This window comes from Balaenoptera physalus, assembly GCF_965194825.1.
Source record: "Balaenoptera physalus genome assembly, chromosome: 16".
In the NCBI taxonomy this organism is placed as follows: domain Eukaryota; kingdom Metazoa; phylum Chordata; class Mammalia; order Artiodactyla; family Balaenopteridae; genus Balaenoptera; species Balaenoptera physalus.
Genome location: NC_138898.1, coordinates 13,989,173 through 14,014,403, shown reverse-complemented (window position 1 = coordinate 14,014,403; position 25,231 = coordinate 13,989,173). Strand labels below are relative to the sequence as shown.

At 45.6% G+C, this 25,231-nt stretch overlaps 1 protein-coding gene across 3 annotated transcripts in view; it reads left to right on the top strand.

Annotated features, from left to right (window-relative positions):
• The window catches only part of EYA2 (EYA transcriptional coactivator and phosphatase 2), a 291,980-nt gene that overhangs the window by 107,434 nt on the left and 159,315 nt on the right, over positions 1–25,231 (top strand). For all 3 annotated transcript variants that reach the window (XM_082431407.1, XM_082431406.1, XM_082431408.1), the window contains 3 exons: positions 6,207–6,325; positions 18,702–18,744; positions 22,200–22,342. In XM_082431407.1, the coding sequence (XP_082287533.1) occupies positions 6,217–6,325; positions 18,702–18,744; positions 22,200–22,342 (295 nt within the window). In that variant the 5' untranslated portion in view covers positions 6,207–6,216. The remainder of the gene's footprint in view (positions 1–6,206; positions 6,326–18,701; positions 18,745–22,199; positions 22,343–25,231) is intronic.

Below are 25,231 nucleotides of genomic sequence, written 5' to 3'. Positions count from 1 at the left end.
TACATGCTAAACATTGTGTATGAAAAATTGTGGAAACTCTGGAAGATGACATCTCCCCCGAAAGAAAAGTTGCTCTCCTGGCAGGTGGTGATAGTAGAGGCAAATCACTTTGATCCGGTAAGGGATTAAAATGATTCAAGACAGGATCTATTTGGTTGGTCTTTACTCCAAGGGAGTGACCTTTCAGGGGTCTCATTAAAAGCCTGGTGTGTTTACCAAGGATTCTCATCCTTTTTTTTTTTTTTTTTTTTTTTGTAAATTTTTAACATTTTTTTCATTGATTGCTGGGAAAATATTTCACTTATTTATTTATTTGGTTGTGCCAGGTCTTAGTTGCGGCAGGCAGACTCCTTGATTGCGGCTAGCCGGCTCCTTAGTTGTGGCATGCGAACTCTTAGTTGCGGCATGCATGTGGGATCTAGTTCCCTGGCCAGGGATCGAACCCAGGCCCCCTGCATTGGGAGCATGGAACCTTAACCACTGCACCACCAGGGAAGTCCCAAGGATTCTTATCCTTGATGGGCCATGAACTCCAATTTTGTCTCCCTAGTACTGGGAGATTGCCAAAAGCTCTGCTTGCCTTCTTAGCCACCCCTTTCTGCTTGACTTCTTTGACTCTTACCCCACCCAGCTTAGGTTTCAGCGAACGCCCCAAGGGTAATGACTGTCAACAATGTCAGGCTAACTTCTCTGTGGTTCTCATCTCTAGGATCTTAGCTCCTTGGGTCCTAGCCGCCTTAGTATCCTGAAGTCCAATTTTTGTCTCCCCAACTCAATGAGACTGGAAAACTCTAAGCTGCTTCTTTTTTCTTCTGTGCTTATAAATCGGCAAATGTCTTGAGGTGAAAAGTAGTAGAGGTCAGACTTAACTTAGTACGTGTCTCATATCTCTCTGGGATCCTGGGCCCTCAAGTCCTACCTTAGTTGCCCTGCAAGGCCTTAAAATAATGTTTTGTAGATTTTATTTTTTATTGTGATAGTGAGATTGAACCAAAAATAGAAACCATTCCATCGTAACTGGGAGGTGAATTCAATTGGAGAGTTTAATACAAATTAGGAAAAATGGCTTATTTTCATTTTCTCCAATATTGGAAGAAAATGCAAATTTAACCCATATTAAAAGGAAAACTCCAGATTAATTAAAGGTTTAACTATAAAAGGTAAAATTCCAAGTCAATAGTTTTAAATGTAGACAAATTTTAATATCCCGGGGTTAAGGAAATCATTTCTACACCTAGGAAAAACATTCATTATTGGGTAAATATATAAGATTTTTTTTTTTGTTCTACAAGACATCATATATTTTTAAAAAACAGACAGATGAAAGGTTAAGAAAAGAAATTTACAACATCTAAAACCAACAATGGAGAGCAGTTCTCCTGCGTTCCCTTACCCCACTGCTCCCTGACCAGGCGCCCATTTCCAATAAAGTCTTTTGCTTTGTCAGCAAAAAGAAAAAAATAAATAAATAAAACCAACAATGGACTAATACCTAGACTCTACAAGGCACTCTATAGAGCAAATCAACAAAAAAGGGGGGAAAAAAAACCCAGTAGAAGTATGGGCAAGCATAAAAGATATGAATAGACAGTTCCTAGAAACTCTTGTGGCCCACAATTATGTGAATATATGCTCAAACTCTCTAGTAATCATAGAAATGAAAATTAAAACGACTATGAGATAATTGCTTTCCATCCAACAGTTTGGCAAAAATTAAGAAGCTGGACAATGCCAAGTGTTAGCAAGAATTTATGAAATTAGAACGCTTATGCACTTCTGGTGGGAATCTGGATTAGCACAGGAATTGTAAAGAACAATCTGCTAGTACTTGGTCAAGTTCAGTTCACATATACCCAATGACACAGAAATCCTCCCCAAATATTTATACGTTTTAAGAATGTGTATGTGTGTGTGTAAGCACACATATATAGGTACACATTACATATATATGTATTTTTTTTAATGAAGATATTCATTGCAGCGTTGTTTATGGTAGCTGAGAGATGAAGGCATCCTAGATGTTCATCACTAGGGCAATGCATAAACACAATAGAGTGGGTATGCAGTGTGGAATTCTAGCTACAAGCTAAGTAACCATCCAGCAATCTATACACATTATCAAATCATTGTGCAGACTGGAAAAAAAATCCCAATGAACAGAATGAGGTCTCATGCATAACACTATTCATGTAAATTAAAACACATGTTACAGGGCTTCTCTGGCGGTCCAGTGGTTAAGATTCTGCACTCCCAATACAGGGGGCACAGGTTCGATCCCTGGTCAGGGAACTAAGATCCCACATGCCTCACGGCACTGCCAAACACACACACACACACACACACACACACACACACACATCACATAAACAGTATAGCATCATTTACAAGGGGACATATTTACATATTTAATACATTAGAGGCATTGTGTAGGACAGGGTGTAAAATGAAAATAAATAGGAATTTAAAAAAATTTTTTTAAAGAAGCTAATTGCTCAGTTATGGATTTCGTCTCTCTCTCTCTCCTTCCAAGTTCCTGTCTTCCTCCGTCGCTTCCTTCCTGTCATCCTCCGACAAATGTTAATCGGATGACAGAATGAACAAGATCCTGTATCAGGTGCCATGGGTGAAATAAGGATGATCTCCACGTTGGCCTGGCCCTGAAGGACCTTAGGCAAGGTCCTTGGTGAAGACACCAAAACTTTAGTAGCAATACTCAGTCCTAGAGTTAAAACTCACAGACACCTTCTTGTTCTGCTATAACATCAACAAATGCTATTTCGATGTGCTAATTGCTCTTGAGGATGACAGCAGTACTCAGTAAAATCATAAGCTATGTGACTGAGGCCAGAAGTGTCACATTGCTGTTTATTTCCTCATCAGGCTTGTCTGATGACACATAATCCATGGGGCTCAAATGCAAAGGCCTGTAGAGACCAGGAGGAAATACAAGGAAATGGAAAAGGAGGGTCAAATATAAGACACTAGGGAGTGGTGGGGACTGTGGTGAACTGGAGCTCATATGCCTTGACCAGATTGGGCAGCGAGCTGATAGTTGCCATGCAGGAACCTGTCAGTATTCTTCCATTCTTCAAGAGAAGCTGAAACTCTAGATTTTTATGTGAAATCGCCTTGTTTTTTAAATATTGGCAAATACTTCAAATATTTTTAAACCCTGAGGAGGAGGAAAAACAATTCGTTTTATTTTTAACTGGATTTGGTCATTTAGCTAACAATTTGCTGCCTTTAATACCCGTACTCATAGTGTCTGGATGTTTAGAGACCAATGTAATTTTTTACAATGTTGTTTATTTTTGAACCTTCAGTTATTTGCATATACCCAAAAAGATGAAGGGAGTGAGTTTGGATAAAATGCAAATTTCTGGCAGCTACAGTCAGACAATAGGTTCAATGTCTGCTATTTGCCAAGCTCCATACAATATGTTTTGACATATTAAAGGAAAGAGATACCAAGGCCTCTTTCTGGAGTGCCTTGTGGCATTTGGGGAAAGAGAAAACCCATGTATACATGGGAACACTTAGGACCCAAATGTTCATCAGCTAACAAAGACTTCAACAGTGGAAGCTGATTTGTGTGGAATTTTCTCATCTGATTAAGAACTATGTATAAAGTACTTCCTATATGCAAGTCCTGGGATAAGTGATTTCTTTCTTTGTTAAAAATTAAGTGTTTCAGACACAGAGATGAAGAGTAACCCTCTGACTGCAGTACGCCCACCACCTTGCGTATAGACTAAAAAACGGGGTAGCAAACTTTTTCTGCCAGATATGAAATATTTTCAGCTTTGCAGGTCTCTATGGCAACTACTTTACTCAGAAGTTGCAACGTGAAAGTAGCCAAGAATGATACAGTAAACCACCAAGCAGGGCTGTGTTCCGAGAAAACTTTACTAATGGACACTGAAATTTGAATTTCACATAATTTTCGCAGGCCGTGAAATGTTATCCTTCTTAGGATTTTGTTCAACCATTTAAAAATGTGAAAGCCATTCTTGGTTCATGGGTCACACAAAAACAGATGCTAAGCTGGATTTGGATGGGCCAGAGTTTGTGTCAACCTCTGAACGACATTGTTGCACAGTTGAAGCCCCAGGGTACCTCTCCCCAAATTGCATCCCCCAATGATCCCTAGCTAACCATTCTCTTAAAATGGGTGTCTATCATTCCTATACATACTGTTATCTTTTTATTGCTTATGTCTGTATCCCTAAATAGTGTATAATATTGATTTGTATATTTTGAATTTCACAGAAATGGTATCATACCTTGGGTACCCTTCTGTCTCATTGCCTGGTACTTTGTTTGGCAGTCTGTCCATGGTGCTGAGTGGAGCTCCAGAGCAGTCTTTTTCACTGCTGTATTGTATTCCATTGTGTGGCCATTCTGCCTGTATTCTTCATTCCTATGGTAGTGAATGGACATTTAGGTTGCTGCCTGCTAAGTCCTTTCTTTACAGGTCTCATCTCTTGTCATCTTCACCATGACCTTGTTAGGGAGATACTGATAATCCCCACTGTCCAAATGAGAAAACTTTTGACTTAGAGCAGTTTGGTAACTTGGTCAAGGTACTGAGTAGTGAAATGGAATTTGAATCCACAACCGTTTTACAGTGGAATCTGAGTTTATAACCATGTCGCCATCAATCGGTACACTGTGTTCTGTTAGGACGGTGATAAACATATCCTGCCAAGGATGACCTCAGATACTGATTTGCAGTGATTAAACTTAACCTTTTGCTGAGGGCAACTTGAATCAGTGGCACACGTTATTGGTTGTAGTTTAGTCCTTTGAAAATCACCATGTCCGATGTTGTGCATGTTAACCAGAGACCTCACTCCCTATATAAGTGACATCATATGGTTTTTGTCTTTCTCTTTCTGACTTACTTCACTTAGAATGATAATCTCTAGGTCCATCCATGTTGCTGCAAATGGCACTATTTCATTCTTTTTTATGGCTGAGTAGTATTCCATTGTATATATGTACCACATCTTCTTTATCCATTCATCTGCTGATGGACATTTAGGTTGTTTCCATGTCTTGGCTATTGTAAACAGTGCTGCAGTGAACGTTGGGGTGCATGTATCTTTTAGAAACAGACTCACAGACATAGAGAACAGACTTGTGGTTGCCATGGGGGAGGGAGGGATTGGGAGTTTGGGATTAGCAGGTGCAAAGTACTATACATAGAATGGATAAACAACAAGGTTCTATTGTCAGTCTATTAAATATTAAATTATATTAATATTAAACTGTATTTAATATCCTGTGATAAACCATAATGGAAAAGAATATGAAAAAGAATGTGTGTGTGTGTGTGTGTGTGTATATATATATATATATATATATATATATATATATATATATATAACTGAATCACTTTGCTGTGCAGCAGAAGTTGACGCAACATTGTAAATCAACTATATTTCAATAAAATAAATTTTAAAAAAAAAGAAACCTCATTCCCTGACCACAGTGGGTAGGAATTTAGGAGGAATAAGTACTGACATAGCACAAGAGTTGGAAAAGTTTTCAGTGAAAAAAGAGAATGACCCAGGAGACTTGTCCCTATTCTTTCCTACTCCTGCCCCCAATAGCATTTATCAAGATCATGGGTAATTCAGGAGCTAGTGTGTTCTTTCTTGGTAGGGACCGCGGTGCTGGGCTGTGGGGCTCTGCTGCCTAGAGGGACTTTTTAAGTATCGATGACACCTTTTGAGCCCTTGTCCATCTGTACAGGTGACACCGTGTAACACCATGTCCATTCTCTCTTAACTACAGTCAACTCCACCTTCTCTTCATGCCTGTGGCCTTTAGGAACCCAATCCACTCCCTCTCTACCCGTTTCTCCCTTCCTCTACTGGAAGGTCTCCCTGGCTCGCTCCAGCTCATTCAGATGACATTTAAAAGAGACCCAAATAAAATTTTTCTAATGACAAAATACAATGGGAAGGAGGGGAAAGTTTTAATCAAGTGGGTGTATTCTCCAGAGGGGAGCAAGTACTTCATTTCAATTCCTCATTTCCCTTTGATGGAAAGTTTAGTGAATTTTTATGATGCAGAATTTATAAGATGGCTGGGTTTAGGTAATCAGCTTTAATATTTATACTCCTAGGGAAAGAAATAGGAATCATTAGTAAGCATGCATAATTAATGAATAAATTATATTTCCCTTTGTTTTCTTTCAGGTACAAGGAAATGCTAGAACTAGTGATCTCTCCCAGCCTTACTGTAAACAGCGATCGTCCGGGTAAACTGAAGGTTAACTGTGCCGACGCTGATGTCTGGACTCTGAGTGACATAGAAGGTAGGCCTCCTGGTGTGCGTTTTGCTGGGCCCTGTGGTGATCCCCGCTCGCCCCACAGAATATGGTAAGGGACTGATAGCCTTCGGCACACATCCTCTCACAAGTACTGTCGTTATGACAATTTCTCCTCCCACCCAATTAGATTGTTGACTCCGGACCAAAACTTTCACGTATGTTGCTAACAATTTTGTCTAGTCATTAGAGGTAAAAGTGTGCTCGTTCCTGTTCTGAACATCCTGTCTCGGTCTCCAGTTCCAGGAAATGCTGACACCTCCATAGACGCTAGTCGGTTTGGGGTGTATTCCAGGCCCAGGCCCCAGGCATGCCCTGCAGGCTCTGGGGCTGGACCTCTGAGTTCTCTCTTGCCATCGCCACATCCAAGCACAGGCGTCTTGTTTATGGGGGTTTGACGTTGGGACAAGAACTCATCTGCCTTTTGCTTTCAGGTTGGGTTGCAGTCAAGGAAGCAGAGGAGAGTTAAGCTGTTTAAAAAACTATTGGCAAACGATGCAGTCAGACTAGTTTTCGCTAGACAATTCCAGCTATTGTTTGCACTGTTTGGGATCTGTCAGCCTTCCTGGTAGAGCGCAGAGTTACTTAGCGAAAGGCATTAAGCTATTATGTTTAACCATTGGGCTTAACCCTTTGTTTGAGCAGCTTTGGGATTTGCTGTTGGTGTTCCGAAACTCCCAGCTGTCTCTCCTTCACTGTCTGTGTTTGATGCCAGCTCATGGGGGCACAGTGCTATGTAATTGTCATGGAAGACCAAAGAGACGTGAGTCTAGTTGAATATAGCATCAGAAGGAATTTGCTTTTAAGCAACTCCAGGCTCTTGGGAATAATTACTGCCGTCACCAAGATAGCAGTAATAATGTCTTGTGTGCTGGTCATGAAGCTGGAACAGCCCTGCTAAAAATACCATCAAGAGGGTCTGGGCTCCTGTGACCAGCACACCCTCGTTCCTCCTGGTCCTTTGGAGAGTCTGTGTAAGCCACCCTGGGTTCTTTTAGAGTTTGAGATAATTTATTGAGCCCTGTTCAAAGACAGTCATCCTTTTCCTTCTGAGTGAAGGCACCAGTCAACTACAGACTCTTCATTTCAGAGCCAGTAGAGACAGGAAAAGGCATAGACTGCCGAGGGAGGAAGATCCCAGGCTGACTCCCAACCCCACTGCTTCCCAGCCAAATGATCTTGGGCAAATTGTTTAACCTTCCTGAGCCTCAACTTTCTCACCTGCCAAATGGGGGCAGAATCATGACCACTTCATAGGATGCTTACTGCAAGGATCAAATGGGGTGATGTTATGTAAAGCGCCTGGCACACCTTGGGGGCATGGTAAATAAACTTATTATCCCATTGAATCAAATAGCCACAGGGAACTCAAAACCATGATTGCAAACTGGCTGCCAAGCCTGGCCCTCAGGTATGTCTTTGTTTGGTTTATACTGTGCTTTAAATAAAAGTGAACTTGTAAAAATTGGGAGAACTCACGTAAATATCTGGATTTCTAGTTTCTCTTGAGATGCCGAATTCTTTAGAAGTGCTGGGCCCGTGTTCCCACCTGGCTTCCACTAGTAGGAGCTGAGGGGCAGCTGTCAAGAAGATGAGTGCCTGCCACTTCCTCTTGTCCTTCATTTTTTGTGAGCACCTACTTTGTCCCAGGCACTATTCAGAGCAATAGAAATTGAAATTAATTCTCCTCCTCCTCCATCACTGTCAAAGCAAACTCTTGGCACCTGCTATGTGTCAGGCATTAAAATGTATTAACTCTTTAGTGTCTGCAACTCTAAGAAATGAATACTCGTTTTACAGATGAGGAAACTGAGGCACAGAGAGGCTAAGTAACTTGTCTGAGATGACAGTTAAGCGACAGCCAAAATTTGAACCTAAGTAGTCTGACTCCAAAGTCTGTTTTCCTAATCAGTACACTGTACTGTTTCTCATGTAATTATTACACCCCTATTAGGCTACGAGCCCATTTCACGGATGTGGAAGTTGAGGCTTGGGGAGTTGAGTAACCAGCTTAAAGTCATACAACTTGTGGCAGGGCCAGGAATCAGACCCAGGCACTCTGGCTCCAGAGTCCTCACATCTAAAGTCAATAATCACTTTCTGCAAAGATCTTAAGGGTCTGCAGACCCCAGATGTCCATCCCGCACAGTGGTGGCACCCACAAACACATTGTCTGTCTCCTTTTTGTGACTTGGAGCTGTCTGTACCCTTTACTGCCCTGGGGCAATCTGAGGCCAAGGCGAAGGCTTTGGGGGTGAGCAATGGGGCAGAAAGAGGTTGCTTCCAAATTCAGAGCAGGCAGGGGCTGGCAGGGTCAGGTCTCTCTCTCTCTCTCTCTCTCTCTCTCTCCCTCTCCCCCCCCCCCCCCCACACACGTTTCTTTCTCTTGATTGTTGACATGGGCGGTGAGCTCCAGGACTCTGCAGGAGACATTCCACCCTAGTTGTGGCCTCAAGTGCCAGACTCAGCTGCCCTTCCTACCTGGCCTCTGGTCTCCCTCCTCCTGGGCCCTTCCTTCTGTTACAGAGTGAAAGTTATTGAGTGACTGCAAGGGTCCAGGTCCAAGAAGGACCCCAGTAGCCATGAGGCATGAGGCCTACACTCGGGGGGGCTCTGGGGTGGGGGGAACGTGGACCCCAAAAGCCCCCCAGTGGCTCCCATTGCATTTCTGGCTCTGCCTCCTACCAGTTGTAAGTCCCTGGTCTAGTGGCGTAACCTCTTGGGGGCTCATTTGCCTCTTCTGTTAAATGGAATAATTATGCCACCAACCTCATAGAGTTGATGGGAGGATAAAATGACTTAAAATATGGAGAGGACTTGGTGTTTTAAAAAAGTATAGAATAAGATCTAAATTCCTTCCCCTTGGCCAAGTAGGCTCTACTTTTTTTTTTTTTTTTTTTTTTAATTTATTTTCGGCTGCATTGGGTCTTCGTTGCTGCGTGCGGGCTTTCTCTAGTTGTGGTGAGCAGGGGCTACTCTTCATTGCGGTGCGCGGGCTTCTCGTTGCAGTGGCTTCTCTTGTTGCGGAGCACGGGCTCTAGGCGCACGGGCTTCAGTAGTTGTGGCATGTGGGCTCAGTAGTTGTGGCTCGTGGGCTCTAGAGCACAGGCTCAGTAGTTGCGGCGCACGGGCTTAGTAGCTCCACGGCATGTGGGATCTTCCCGGACCAGGGCTCGAACCCATGTCCCCTGCATTGGCAGGCGGATTCTTAACCACTGCGCCACCAGGGAAGTCCCCAAGTGGGCCCTACTTGCCTGTCCCTGCCAGCCTCTCAGACTCATCTCTACCCCATCACCTCTGCTCACTGGACCCAGCCCCTGGCCTTATTTCTTTTGCTCTAACTCACAAGCGTGATTCTGCCATCAGGGCCTTTGCACTTGCTGTTCCTCTGCCTGGACCAGGCTTCCCCCCATCTCTGCAGGACCATCCCCTCATCCTTCACTTCTCATCAGAGAGGTCTTTCCTATCAAAAGTAATCATTTGTTCATTCATTCATTCAACAAATGTTCACTCAAACACGTGCCCAGCATTGTTTTAAGTACTAGGAAGACAACACAAAACCCCTGCCTCTTGGAGCCCTGCCTAGGGTGCTGGCAGGGCAAGAGTCTGATGACAACAATAGACATATAGCATGTTTTATACACACACACACACACACACACACATAAAATATATATATATCAAAATATATAGCATGTTGCATGGTGATATGTACTAGGGGGGGAAGCAGGGTGGGATGCGAAATGCAGCGATATGGGGTTGCAGTTTTTGTTAGGGTGGCTAGAGATGATGTCACTGGGAAGGTAACACTTGAATAAAGACCTGAAGGAGGTGTGGACGGGCACTTCTTGGTCACAGGGAAGAAGAGCCTTAGGAGCAGAGAAGATAGCAAATGCAAAGGTCCTGAGGCAGCAGCGGTTCCAGAGCACGTGAGAAGCAATAGGAAGGCTGTTGTGGCTGGAGCCCAGTGAGCGAGGGGCCAGTGACGGGGAGCTGAGATCAGAGAGATACCCAGGGTCAGACCATGCTGGACTTTGTGAGCCATTGGAGGGACTTGGCTTCTACCCTGAGTGAGATGGGAGCCGTGGCGGAGGGGTGCGGTTGGGACCAGATGAGGGACAATCTGATCTACAGATTGACAGGCTCCCTCAGGCTGCACATGAGAACGGACTGCGGGTGGGGGCAGAATGGGAGCCCAGGTAGCAACGAAGGTGTTACAGTAACCCAAGTGAGAGGCCAAGGTGCCTTAGATGGGGTGGTAGTGATGGAGTGGTGAGAACAGGTCAGATTCTGGATCAGGTTTGAGGGGAGAGCCAACAGAACATTCAGTCACGGTATTTGGTTTGTTTAATATTTTCTTCATATTCCCACTCTCTGCCGGAAGTTATGTGTTTATTCACTTGCTGTTTGTCTGCCTCCCCACCAGAATGTAAGTTCTCTGAAGGCACATCTTGCCCACTTTATGCCTACGTATCTTGACCACTGAGAACAAGGCATGACGCATAGTAGGTACTTAAGAAATACTTGTCGATAGAAAACAAACTTATGGTTACCAAAGGGGGAGGGGGGTGGGGATAAATTAGGAGTTTGGAATTAACTGATACGCACTACTGTATATAAAATACATAAATAACAAGGACCTACTGTATAGCACAGAGAACTATACTCAATATCTTGTAACAACCTATAATGGAAAAGAATCTGAGAAAGAATATATATGTATGAATCACTTTGCTGTACACCTGAAACATTGTAAATCAACTATACTTCAATTTTTAAAAATGATACTTGCCATATTAAAAAAAAAAAAGAAATACTTGTAGAAGGAATGAAGACAGAAGACAGAGCACTCTGCAGGACTATAGGACAGGGTGATTGAATGAGTGCTACCCTCTGTGAGCCCCCTGTGGTATGACATCTCACAGCCTTAACACATGCTGTGTCCCCTGCCTGCAGCACCCTCCCTTTCCTCTTTTTTTTTTTTTTTTCAAGACAATCCAATTTCTGGTCACCAGGTAACACATAAATACACGATCCTTATAAAAGCTTGAACATTAGGTCAAATCCCCCTTTACCACATCCACCCAATCTTAGTCATCACCTCCCCTCCCCAGCAGTAACCACTGTTTTGTGTTCCTGTTATGGAAGACTTTCTCTATGCATTACACATGTGTAAACGTATATTTCTATAATTTAAGTATGTATATTTATGTCTCAAATTCTCTTGTGCATCAAAACCACCTTGGAAGTTCTTTTGGCACACCGGTTGCAGAGCCCCATCCCCAGCAATTCTGATTCTGTAATGGTTTGTGGTGGGGCCCAAGAATTTGCATTTCTTTTTCTTTTTTTTTTTTTTTTAAATTTCCATATGTTCTATATTAGTCGGGAGTATATGCTCTTTTTTTTTTTTTAAAGATTGATTGATTGATTGATTGATTGATTGCTATGTTGGGTCTTCGTTTCTGTGCTAGGGCTTCCTCTAGTTGCGGCAAGCGGGGGCCACTCTTCATCGCGGTGTGCGGGCCTCTCACTATCGTGGCCTCTCTTGTTGCGGAGCACAGGCTCCAGATGCGCAGGCTCAGTAGTTGTGGCTCACGGGCCTAGTTGCTCTGCAGCATGTGGGATCTTCCCAGACCAGGGCTCGAAGCCGTGTCCCCTGCATTGGCAGGCGGATTCTCAACCACTGCGCCGCCAGGGAAGCCCGAATTTGCATTTCTAACAATTCCCAGACAACACTGATGTTGCCAGTCCAGGGACCAAACTTTGAGAACTAGCCTCCAGGGCTGGTTTTAAACCTGTCTGCACATTGGACTCTCCTGGGAAGTTTTTTTTAAAAATTTAATGCTAATGTCCAGATCTTACCCCCAGAGTCTGATTTAATTGGTCAGAAGAGTGACCCAGGCAATGAAATTTTTTTAAAGCTCTCCAAAGGCTTTTTGTGCACCCAAGGTTGAGAACCATTGCTCTAGGTGGTGAATTCCTCCAGGACAAAGACAATTTTTTATTCCTACATATGTATTTAAATTTCTGTTCCTAATTAGCAGACAGCTCAGTGCCTGGCTCATGGTAGGTCCTTAAAAATTATTTATGGTTGGGTAGGTGGGCGAGTGGGTGGGTGAGTGGATGGACCTTGGGTGGATGGTTGGGTAGGTAGATGGATGGGTGATAGGTGGGTGGTGGATGAATAGAGTAACCTTTAAGAACCACAGATAACTTCAGATTGATATTGCCTTTGAATCCTTAGTAAAGTTTCTTTAACTTCCCCTTGCCTCATTTTCCATATCTATAAAGTAGAGAGAACAAGTTCCTCGTTGAGTTGTTATGGGGAATAGAAGAGATAAGACCCATGTAGTCCTTAGCAGAGTCCCTGGCTTGTAGGAACCACTTGAGAAATATAAGCTATCGTTCATTACTATTTAAGGGAAATTTGGATTTGAGTTGTATCCCATCTTCTGGAAGGAGGAGGGAAAAAGTTATGGAACTAAGAAAGCAAAACTGAATCGAGAAAAAAATTTTTTCCTTTTGAAATGCAGACACATTTTGCAAAAGCTGAGGCGATAATCTCATTAAGTGTTTCCTCGGAGAGGTGAAGTCACCGCAGAACAAGCTGGGCTGTCATCCTCACTCAGACTGCCTGCCCCTCCTCTGCCCTGGGCACGATATGGTGTAATTTCCAGTTTCAGTCTCACCGGTTCTAGCCAGGGGCTGGCAGATTTTCTTTCATTTCACCCAAGCAAGGTTGAGCTGCCCAGAGCTTTGCCCAGGTCTGGCCTGGGGAGCCACAGATCAGTTTCACCTTTTGCTCTTTTAAGCCTTTCTCAGCCAGCTTCCTTGGGGCCTCAGCACCCAGAATGACCTCTACCTGTGGGGCACACATGCTGAACTCCTAATACAGTGCTCCCTCCTGCTGTCGCTGACCCTGGTCTGAGTGCTGTCTAAAGCACCCACACTAAGGAGATGAGCTGATGAAATTTACAGACACGCAGCTTTCGTAGCCAAGACCTTCCTCAAGACATCTTGCATTAGAAGTTGTCTCATCTCATGGGGGATCAGTTAGAAGTGGCCCCTGGGATCCAATTAGGCAATATAATAGTGGTTGCTGCTTTTAGAATCATTAGCTTCTTAATCCTCCCAGTGAGAGGTTAAAAAAAAAAAAAGTGTGAACATTCAAATTGGGCTCACAATTGAAGTGGCTGAAGCAAGGGCCCCAGGAGAATAGAAGACTGATAATAGCTCCTGTGTGTTGAGCAGTTACCATTTGGCAGGTACCTGCCTCGTGTAATCCTTGCGACAGCCCTGCAGGGATGAGATAGTACCCCATTTTGTGGATGTGGAAACTGAGGTTTAGAGAAAGGAAGTGATGGGCTCAGGGCCACACATTTATAGTGCGACAGAGTCAGGATTTGAACTTGGGTCTGACCCCTTCAGCGCACGTGCTTTTCTTTTTGGAAGCAACATTAAGATAACAAATTATGAGATTTGGATTGTAGATCTGGTCCACAGTAGGTGCATGGTGAGCATTTGTTGAATGCATGAATGAATGAACCAGCTGTGTGTGTCGTTGGTAACATCACACAGTCACGCACACACACAATCACACAATACGTGTGCACTCATACACATAGACCCCAGCTCTGGTTTCCTCATATTACATCAGATCATTTATATTCCCTTCTTGGCCCCAGTATGCATTTGAGTTTGTGACTTCTGGAGTGGAGATTTATTTTTATGAACCCAGAATTGGGACATTTTCGTAATTTGCAGTTCTTCATTAGCCTGTGGTCTAAACCCTCGCTACTCAAAGTATGGTTTCCGGGCCTACCATGTCAGCATCACCTGGGAGCTTCCTTGACCTAAAGACTGGAGTCTGCATTTTCATAAGATCCCCAGGCGAATCCTGTGCATATTAATGTACCAGGTGCTCTGCTCTGTATCATCCACTTCCTTCCTTTGCACCTTGTTATCATTGTAATTAAGTACTTTCCTTATCTATTTAAGTATTTGTTTACCATCTGTCTCCCCCACTAAACTGGAGGGTCCATGAGGATAGGAACTCTGACTGCTTTTGCTGGCACATGGCGGGCGGTGAATGAATGAATGAATGAACGAATGAACGAGCTCACCCTGAGGCTCTGGCCATCTGTTTAGCTAATCCTTCTCCCTTCGCCTGTTGGACCCTGGGCAGGAGGAGGGGCTTAGAGTTTTAAATTCACAAGTAAATGGAGGAGGCTCTCTGCCCCTCCCTTGGGAGCCGGCTGCCCCATTTTATGTGCTAGCCACATCCCTCGGAGACACATGGTGAAGCTTGAAATAAATAGATTTGACTACACTGAGTCAGGTCACCAGGGCTGCTTTCACCACTGGCAACATGGATACAAGTTGCCATCAATGATTCCGCCAGTGACCCCAAACTTGTTGATCAAGCAAGTTCAATGGCACTGCCGAGTTTGAGAACAGGAACCTGTGGTCAGTGGGAAGGGCATCTCCAACTGCCAGGCACCAGATCTCACCAGTATCAAAGGGCTGCTGCTTCTACTGCATATGGTGTCTTCACCACCCTGAAGATGCTTGGGGCTCACTTGAGGACTGGAGTCAAAGGGTCATCTGCCCCTTGTGCTGAGGGCTCCATGTTTGTGATGGAGTGACCAGGAGAAGTATGACCACTCCCCCCTAGATTGCCAGCATACCCTCTGGGTCTGTGATGCTGGCATCATGGAGGGACTCATGACCACAGTCCACGCCCTCTCTGCCCCTCTGGCAAGCTGAGGTGCGATGACCGTGCCGCTGTCCAGAGCACCATGCCTGCATCCAATGGCATTGCCGTGTCTATGGGCCAGACCATTCCTGAGCTGCGTGGGACGCTCTGTGGCATGGCCTCCCATGTCTCCACTTCAGTGTATCTGTCTGGCTCTGACTTACCATTTGGAGAAAGCTGTCAAACACAACAGCATCCAGAAAGTGCTGATGCGGGCATCTAGGGGATCACCGAAAGACATCCTGGGCTACGTTGAGAACGAGGTAGTTCCTGCGACTTGAACAATGATGCCCACTCCTCCGCCTTTCACGCTGGAGCGTGCGCTGCCCACACAATCACTGTCAGGCCCATTGCCTGGTACGCACATGACGGATGGCTCCACCTGCATCTGGGCCTCCTGGTCCACAGGACCTCTGCGGACTAATAGCCCTGAGCCACAGCAAGAGCTTCAGAGGAAGAGAGAGGCTCTCTGCTCTTGGGGAGTCCCTGCTCCACCTTTGCACCCAAAGCACTGAGCGTGGTTGTCCTTTACACAGTCCCACCCCAGGTCCCTGAGGAAGGGAAGGAGCTTGGGGGCCCTACACTGGCACAGACCATCAGGAGTCTCCATGAGGTCTGCGCCATCCTTGCCAGCGAATAAAGGAAGAAGAAAGGGAGGGCATGAAAGGGAAGGAGATTATTCTATATATAATACATTCATTTTCCAGGTTCTCAATTCTCCCAAGTGTCCCAGGATAAAAAAGTTAAATGTGATACCAGTTAAAAAAAAAAAAAAAAAAAAAGAGCCTGTGCTTTTCAAAAATCACACAGTCTGCAGAAGGAAAATCTCTTAGCACTGACTAAATGCCTGTTTCTTCCTTGCACAGTCTTCCTGGGGGTTGCTGGGGTGGAAGAGGACCATAGGTTTGCACAGCAGGAGAGGGAGAACTGCCCTGGTAGGGAAGGCTGATTGCATAACAGTTCAGAGGAACAGAGGAGGGGAAGCGAGGTGAACATGCAAATCAGGGCGCAGAGGTTGGGGGCAGGGGGAGATGCTTGCTTCAGATTTCTAGAATGCCGAGTTAATCCAAGCCCCTAGGACTGTTTCCAAAGATTTCGATTTTTATGAATATTTACATATTTATTAAAGAAAACATATTCAAAATGTTTAATTCAGTAACATATATTACTAAACATAACTCAAATCATGGGCTTTTACCAGTAATGAGACTGGGGCTGTTTCAGAATGAGACCATCCTGGGGGAGGATGAGGAAGGGGATGTGGGAGGCTCTGCCGGGGGCAGGAAACCCGGAGCAGGGAAATTAGCAGTGAGTGAGCACCTACTGTGTGCTGACACCTTTCCTTGGCGTTAGATCCCTGCTGTCCCGACTTTTTAAAAATATGACACGTAGTAAGAAATATATTTTTACACAGGCATTCAGCACACATACAACACAACACATTCTCACGTCTACAACTGGAACAAAAGTATCCAACAACTCCTCCTTACTATGATCAATATATGCTGATGCTGTCCAGCCTTTTTTTTTTTTTTAAGATTTATTTATTATTTATCTTTGTATTTTCTTTATTTTTGGCTGTGTCGGGTCTTAGTTGCGGTACGCGGGATCTTTCGTTGCAGCACGCAGGATCTTTCATTGAAGCGCGCGGGCTTCTCTCTAATTGTGGCGTACAGGTTTTCTCTTCTCTAGTTGTGGCGCGCAGGCTGCAGGGTACATGGGCTCTATAGTTTGCGACACACGGTCTCCCTAGTTGAGGCACACGAGCTCAGTAGTTGTGGTGCAGGATTAGCTGCCCCGTGGCATGTGAGATCTTAGTTCCCTGACCAGGGATTGAACCCATGTCCCCTGCATTGTAAGGCGGATTCTTTACCACTGGACCAGCTGGACTTCAGGACTCGCCCTCTCACCCCAGTGGCTTGGGACTCGAACAGAATGTGACTCTGCCAGGGAGGTGATTAAGGAGATGGACTTGGGACTCAAATAGCCCTTGGGTTCAAGTCCCAGTTCCCATGTCCACAGGCTGTGTGGCTTGAGCAAGGCACTTAGCCTTTGGGCCCTCAGCTTCCTCGTCAGTGCAATGGGGATAATGACATTGTCGGCCTTGTAGCATTGCCATGAGGATTAAATGAGTTCATGCATGTAGGCAGTTAACACGGGCCCGGCACATGGTGAACATCTAAGCGGGTGCTGGTTGCTATTATGATGATGATTGTCATCGTGGGCTGCTGTGTCCTGGTTGGGAAGCCAGAGTCAGGAGCCAGACCACCCGAGTTCAGATCACAGCTCCACCCTTTAGGACCTGTGTGGCCTTGAGTGAGTTATGTAAACTCTCTGCGCCTCCTGCCCTTCATCTGTAACATGGGGCGTGAAGAGAACCCTCCTCAAGGGGTGATTATGAGGATTAGAATAACCCAGGTAATGGATTTAGAAGACAGCTTGGCATGTAACAAGCACTGGGTAAATGATGGATAGAATCCTCATCATCTCATTTAATCCTCATGCATCCTTGTGAGATAAATGTTTTTTCCCCATTTCGCAGGAGGGTACCCTGAGGCCCAGAGACTATAGGCAGTCTGCCCGAAGTCTCTTTGCTTACTGAGTGCTAGAGTTGGAATTGCAGGTTGGTTTACAGAGAGGCTCAGAGCTCTGGAGGGCTCGGGGCATTTCTCAGGAGGCCCAGGGACACCTCAGCCACTGCCCTGCATACCAGGGAGTGTGAATTGGCAGGTTGGTACAATCAGTAAACACATCATCTAGAACTTGCCAGGGCTCCACACTGAGGACATTGCACGGTATTACTTAAAATGACACAGCACAAAATCCTCCCCAGTGAACTGTTCGTTTGTAAAATTATCCTCTTGGAAATGTCTCTCCCAGCAAAATTCTATCACGTTTTCATCATCTCCTGATTATTGCCTCCCAACCATGGTTGGAGGCTGAGTGCCCAGAGATACAGTGTAGAGCACTTGTATCAGGACCTCAGGCCTCTTCCATCTCCCTGCCCCACACTCTAGCTGGAGCCTAGGAGATAATCCAAGATGTGCCTCCCCTAAGTGCTGGGGCCAGCCCCACCTGAACCCAATGAACTGAAACTGGGGAGGGAGAAGAGGAATATCAAGGTGACATCATCAGAAGAAGGAAAATAGGTGTTGGATAATCAAAGCCAACCAGTGTCCGCCTTTCTAGGTTTCTGGGGTTGCCTTTAAGGCAAGGAAGGGAGTGGGTCTCCATCCAGGAGTAGAAATGGCGCCAGCTGCCAGCTAGTCGTGTGACCTGGCTCAAGCACGTTCTTTCTGTCTCTTTGCCCTCCTTTCTCCATCTGTACAATGGATGGGGGGATGGATTCTACTCTGATGTTTCAAGATGCTACAGGTTCTTTATACGTAGTCCTACAATTAGTATCTGGAGACAAAGCACACCCAGAAAAGGTTTTCAAGAAGGAGAGTGCTACAATGGTGTGCCTCAGATAAGCTTGTGTGGTTGAGAAAGTCCCTGGCAGCAACTCTCTGAGTTTCTTCCCCCTCAACCTGACGTCTGAAGTCACAGCTTCTGGGGAACATCGCTCTGACACCTCAAGCCCTTCAAATGTTTTTTTTTCCCCTCCAGGCATCACCACATCGGCTCTGAGTGTGTCCCAGCTCTTTGCAAGGTAAGTACCCTTGCTCTATCTCCCTCTCACGCTCTCTCCCTCTCTCTTTCTTGGAGGGCAGAGGCTCTGGAACCAGACTCCCTAGAAAAGAATCCCAGCACTACTCTTACTGGCTGAGTGACCTTGAGCAAACAACGCCACCTCCCCAGGCCTCAGTCTCGCCATCTGGAAAAGGGGGACAATCATGATGCCTGCCCCACGTAAAGGGCGCTTAGAAAGGGGTCTGGAACAGACTGTCCTGAGAGTGTTGGCTGTTGTTTTCTTCTTTCTTCTTTTTTTCAGTCTTTTTCTCCTTTCCTTCCTGTTCTTTCCTATCACAGACTTTCTCAATTCCTCTCTCCCTTCCTGCTTCTCTGTCTTTCCCTCTCTTGTCTTTTCTCCTTCCTTTCCTCTCTCTCCTTTTCTGTCTCCCTCCCTCTCTCTTTGCCCTCTTTCTCTCGTGCTCTCCCTCCTCTTCCTTCCTCCTGCCCCATCTTTCTCTCTCTGCCCCCCTCTATCCTTCTTCCTCCCTCCTCCCCCCTCCTTCCTCCCTCTTCCTGCTCCAACTTTCACCCAACACTCCTCGGTACCAAATCTCGTAGGAGCACTGGAGACTCGCGAGATCAGTGAGATACAGTCCCTACCCTCGGAGAGCTTCCAGTCTAGTGGGGAGAGAGACCAGTAGATCAGAGATCTCAATAGCGCGGACGGTACAAATGCTCTACGAGAGCCGTGCACAGGGGTTAGTGGGAGCCCAGTGACGGACAGGGCTTACCCAGGGTCCTCAAGGGCTGCCCATCTGCACCCACTAGTGTGAGAAGCCCGGGTTTGGCAAGACGGTCAGCATGGCCCTCAGTCTGGATACTCAGCTCCTCCATGGCTGGACATGCTCCTCCCTGGATGAGACTGTAGAAGCTGTTTATAAGGAGCACACTTTCTCAACCTTCCTTTCCCTCCAGAAGATGTTTTGGGGGTTGTCGGTAGCAACTGAGGTCTGTTAAATCTACCTAACTTGTTTTATGGCCTTGAGGTTAGAGAGCTCCACTGTCCTCTCTCTGGCTTTTCACTTGAGCCCCAGTTTAATCCGAGAATTTCACATCGGTTTTGATGGGAAGCAGGAGTTGATCATCTCCGATTTCCACCTTCTACTTCCAAAGACAGGTATAAGTTGGGAACATTTTCAAATCAGGTTCTCTGCTCAGCACTAAGTCCCGATGCTCCAGATGCGTTTCCAAGCACCTCACAGGGTAAGAATCTTGACTGCTGAAACGCCTTCCAGTACCAATTCTGGCGTCTCCAGCTCAAACAAGTTTCTTAGGCATCTTGGAACAAGTTCCCCAACCCTTCAGCACAGTAGTTGTCAAAAAGAAAGAGGACCTGAGAACATCTTTTTATAATTCCGTGAACTTTTGCATCTGTCTCACACCTGCCATCAGGCTTCGTATGTAGGAGGAACTCTGGAAACCAACAGGTTTTTACTAAGGTGATGTAATCAAAATGGAATCAGATACAGGTTTGGGAATCTCGTTACCATCTACTGATAAACTCGTGGCCAGGATGGTTAGATACAGTTTGTCAAGTTGCACAGAGGTGGAGTGGTTAAGGGCGTGGCCTCTGGAGCCAGGGTTCAAATTGTGTATCAGCTGTGTGCTTTTGGTTCCTTCATCTTTCTCTGCCTCAGTTTTCTTATCTGTAAAATGGGGATGGGAGTAGTAACTGCCTCCAAGAGCTGTCACAGTTGCTATCAGGTTTAAATGAGCCAGTCTACATGCAATAATTGGGACAGTGCCTGGCATATTGTAGGCCCAAGAATTGATGGCAGCACACAGAGCAGACCCAGGCTTTCCAAAGCATCTGCTTTGCAAGAGAAGGGGGAAATAAGGAGAGAGAGAGAGCATGTGTATGTGTTTGTGTGTGTGTGTGTGTGTGTGTGTGTGTGTGTGTGAATCTTCTGGTTTTAAAATATTGGCAACTTCAAATTAAGACAAAACTGCACTGGCCAAAGGAATTATATCCGTAGATTCACCATCTTGTCCCCTTCCTGTTAGAACAACCTACCTTGACTTTATTTATTGCTCCCTACAGGAGCAGTAAATACAGGGCTGAGTCAATCCCAGGCCCGTCACTGAGAAGCAGCAAAGCTTCGTGATTACAAGTGTGGCCTCTGGAGTCAGACTTACAAGTTTAAGTTCCAGATTTCCCACTTTCTAGCTGTGACTTGCGGTTTCTGAGCTTCAGTTTTCTCTTCTCTAAAATGGGAGTTAGAAGAGCCTCTACCCCAGAGAGTTGATATCAGTATCCGATGCGATTCAGTGCACATATTAGGCCCGTGTAACACAGTTCCTAGCCCATGGTCAGAGCGCAGTGATCACTAGCAGTCGTTATATTGCAGATGTCTTAGGTCAGTGGCCCGTTAAATCCTAGCCCTTCGTGGAACCTGTTATTCATCTTGGAGTAAGAAATCCATTTGTGTTCTTTGGTTGCAAGTAACAGAAATAGACCCCAGCTGATGTAAGCACAGAAGTACTTTTTTTGGAAGATCTGGAGTAGCTCACAATGGAAGCAAAAGTGGAATAATCAGGCCTTGAGAAAGACCAAGAGTAGGACAGCTTCTAGGATCCAAGCAATAGGAAGGAACTAAAAAACAGTCTCTTCAGAATGTGGTTGTTGGAATGAATTATTCAGCCCAAGATTTAAATTCCCAGAACAAAGTCTGATTGGATGATCTTGCACCATGTGCCCACCCCATGGCCAAGAGCAGGGCATCTTGAATGACAACCCTGTCAAAGCTGCAATCAATTGGGAAGGTGTCTAAATTAGGGTAGATAGTCACGGTGGAATAGGCTATACTGCAGTAATCAATAAACCTTGGTCTCGGTGGCTTAGCACAACAAAGGTTTGTTTCTTATATAAAGTCCAATGTGGATCCCATGAAACTCTCCAGGGCACCTCTCCTCCACAGTCTGACTCAGGGATCCAGGATGTAACTGTGTTAGCTCTGCCCTCTCAACTGGTACCCTCCACAGTTGCTACCGAAAGAGGAGAGGGGATGGTTTTGTTGGCCAGACCTATGAATGGTTTAGGCATTCTGTCAGGCAGAACCCAGTCATGTGGTTGAATCTGACTGCAAGAGAGACAGGAAGTGTAATCTTCCTGGTGCCCAGGAAAGGAAAATGAAATAGGATTTGATGAATATGTAAGCTGTCTCTCCCCTGGAAAGAGTGAATACCCAGGGAATTCCCTGGCGGGCCAGTGATTAGGACTCAGTGCTTTCACTGCCGGGGCCCAGGTTCAATCCCTGGTCAGGGAACTAAGATCCTGCAAGCCTAGTGGCCAAAAAAAAAAAAAAAGGAAAGAAAAGAAAAGAATAAATACCCCCAAAGGAAAATAGTGGTGGTGGTGATACCAGAATAAGGGGGGAGAGATGCTGGGTTGGGCTTGGGCTTGGAGATTTCATCTTCTCTCCTTCCATGCAGACCTTGCCCACGTGTCCTGCCCAGCCAGCATCCCACGGCCATGGCAGCCTACGGCCAGACTCAGTACAGTGCGGGGATCCAGCAGGCCACCCCCTACACAGCTTACCCACCTCCAGCACAAGCCTATGGAATCCCTTCTTACAGTGAGTACCTGACCAAGCTCTTGCTTTCCCCCTGGGATCCCCACCATCATGGTCTTTATTTTGCCCTATTGCTTCAGTGAAATGCAGAATGATAAATGCAGCCAGCCTAATTTTGGATTGGAGATAGAGGAGAAGGACAGACACTATAAATATGGTTCAAGATCTAGAGACTATATCAAGGCCTCTTTTGACTGCAGGAGTAAGACACAACCCAAGCTGGCTTATGGAAAATGGAAATTTAATGATTCACATACTGGTAAATTTGGGGATACAACTGATAGCAGGTATGGCTGGATCCAGGTGCTTGAATGATGTCACGAGGAAGATGTCTCACTCCATCTTCAGATGTTTTCCTCTGAGTTGTCTTTACCTCCACATGGGTTCTTCCCGTGTGACAGCAAAGATTGTACCTGTCAACTCCAGGTTTGCATGCTTTCAGCTCAGCACTCTCAGCGGAAGGAGGTCTCATCTTTCCCAGTAGCTCCACCAGAACCCAATGTTGACCCTCATTGGCCCAGATTGGGTCACATGACAATGCTTAGCACAAGCAAGGAGGTGGGGGTGAGGGAGATAATCGGAGGGTGAAGCATATGGATTGTATATGAGGAAGGAATGGTTCTCTTAAAGGAAAACCCAGTGGTGGTATCAGAAGAAGGAAAAATGGATGCTGGGAAGGCAAAAACAAGAGACATACAACCTTGATAGTCAGAACCCTATTGCCAAGACCTGGAGGCTTAGTGAACCAGGCTCACCTGCTCACCTGTCCACTGCTCACCTGTCCCTGTCAGCATTCGTCAGGGTTCTCCAGAGAAATGGAACCAATGGGATGGAGCTGAGATAGATAGATAGAGACAGAGAGAGAAATTTATCATAGGAATTGGCTCACCCATTAATGGAGGCTGAGAAGTCCCTAGATCTGCAGTTGGCAAGCTAAAGACCCAGGAGATGGTAGAGGATGTCATTCCAGCCTGAGTCTGAAGGCCTGAGAACCAGGAGGGCTGATGTTGTAAGTTCTAGTCCAAAAGCCGGCAGGCCCAAACCCAAGAAGAGCTGATTTTTCAGTTCGAGTCTGAAGACAGGAAAAGACCAATGTCCCAGCTCAGCACTCAGACAGAAGGAGTTCCCTCTTACTTAGTCTGTTGTTCTGTTCAGGTTTCCAGTTGATTGGATGGGGCCCACCAACATCAGGGAGAGCAATCTGCTTTACTCAGTCCACTGATTCAAATTAATCTCATCCAGAAACACCCTCGCAGACACAGTATAATGTGTGACCAAATGTCTAGATACCCCGTGGTCCAAGTTGACACATAAGGTTAACCATCACACTGTCTGTGGCTTTTATTCATGTGATTTCTTCCCATCTTAATTGATGTATCAACCAAAGCCCTTTTGGTAGCAAACAACAAAAATCCAATGCTAATTAACTTAAGAAAATAAGGATGTTTATTGCAAACATAGCTGAAAAATCTTAGGGCTTTAGCTTCAGGCAGGGTTGGATCCAGGTATGATAATAGGAGGAATTAGTCTCTCTGCTTCCCTTTGTGTGGGCTTCCGTCTCAGGCAGGCTCTCCACTGTGGTGCCAAAGGCAGCCCTAGCAGTTCCAGGCTGGAACTCCCCAAAAAGAGAGCCTCCGCTGTCCAGGACTTGCCACATTGTCCCAGAGATCTCCCTACCTGGACCCCCATGGTCAGAGCCTGGGGCAGAAAGATGGAATGCTCTGGATGGCCACATGTCCACCCATGGTACCATTGATCAGGTCAGGCTCACCCCAGAGAACTGATCTGAGTGTGAGGAAGGGGTGGTCCCCAGAGGAGGAGGGGGCAGGCAGAAAGCACAGACATCCACACAGATGGCTTTCCGATCCACCCAAATCCATGGTATCCAGTAGAAAGAACAGGATTGCAGGCAGGAGGCCTTCCTTCCAGACTCAACTGCCCCTGGCTTCTCCACACCTCAGCTTCTTCAACGGTTAAATTAATCAGATCATCTTATCTTGCCAACCAGATGGTGTGGCTTCAGTGCAGAGACTGAATCTTGAATTTTTCCTCCCTCTTCTCCCTCCCTTCCTCTGCCCTGTTCTTTTGTTCATTCATTCATTCATTCATTCAGCACTGGGTCATGTGCTGGGCATACAGTGGTCAACAAGCAGAATGGGCCCTGTGTTTGTGGAGCTTACAGTCTAGAACAGAGGCTGCAAAGTGAAGGCCAACAGATAATGTGGCCCTTGGATATTTTTTTTAACCTATAAAATATACTTGACATTTAAAAAATTAATTGCCAATTTTTAAATGGGAAATGTTTACATAGAAGTTCATATTCCTAATGTCTTTAAAAAAAAACGACGGATGATCGGGCAGCATTGGGCCCACATTTTTTGTGTCAGGAGTAGGCGGCTCTGAGTAGGGCTGACCCTATTAGCCTGCGTTCACCACAGTCCTCCCCCACCCTCATTACTCACTTGAGTTAGCTGCCTGTCCCCTGAAGACGTTTAAGTTTGCAACCCCTGGCCTAGAGGAAGAAAGAAATTACATGAACTTTTAAAAATTGTAGGTGTTATTTCACATTATGATGCGTGATATAAAGGAAGACAAGAAGGCTGTGAAAGGGTAAAGAACAAGCAAGATTTAATATAGGTCCCAGCGCCAGGGAAGGCCTTTCACATGAGGAGCTGATTCAGCTGAGAACTGAGAGATGACCATTCGTAAGCACGGGAGGGAGGGCGTCCAGGCCGAGGCGACCACCCCTGGGAAGATGGACTTGGCAAATCCAGGAAGCCCAGTGGCTGGAACACAGTACACAGATGAGGTGGGTGAGGTGGGCGGAGCCATAGCGCCTGGGAAGGATTTTATTCCAAGTGAAGCAGGAACTCATTGGCAGATTTATAAACA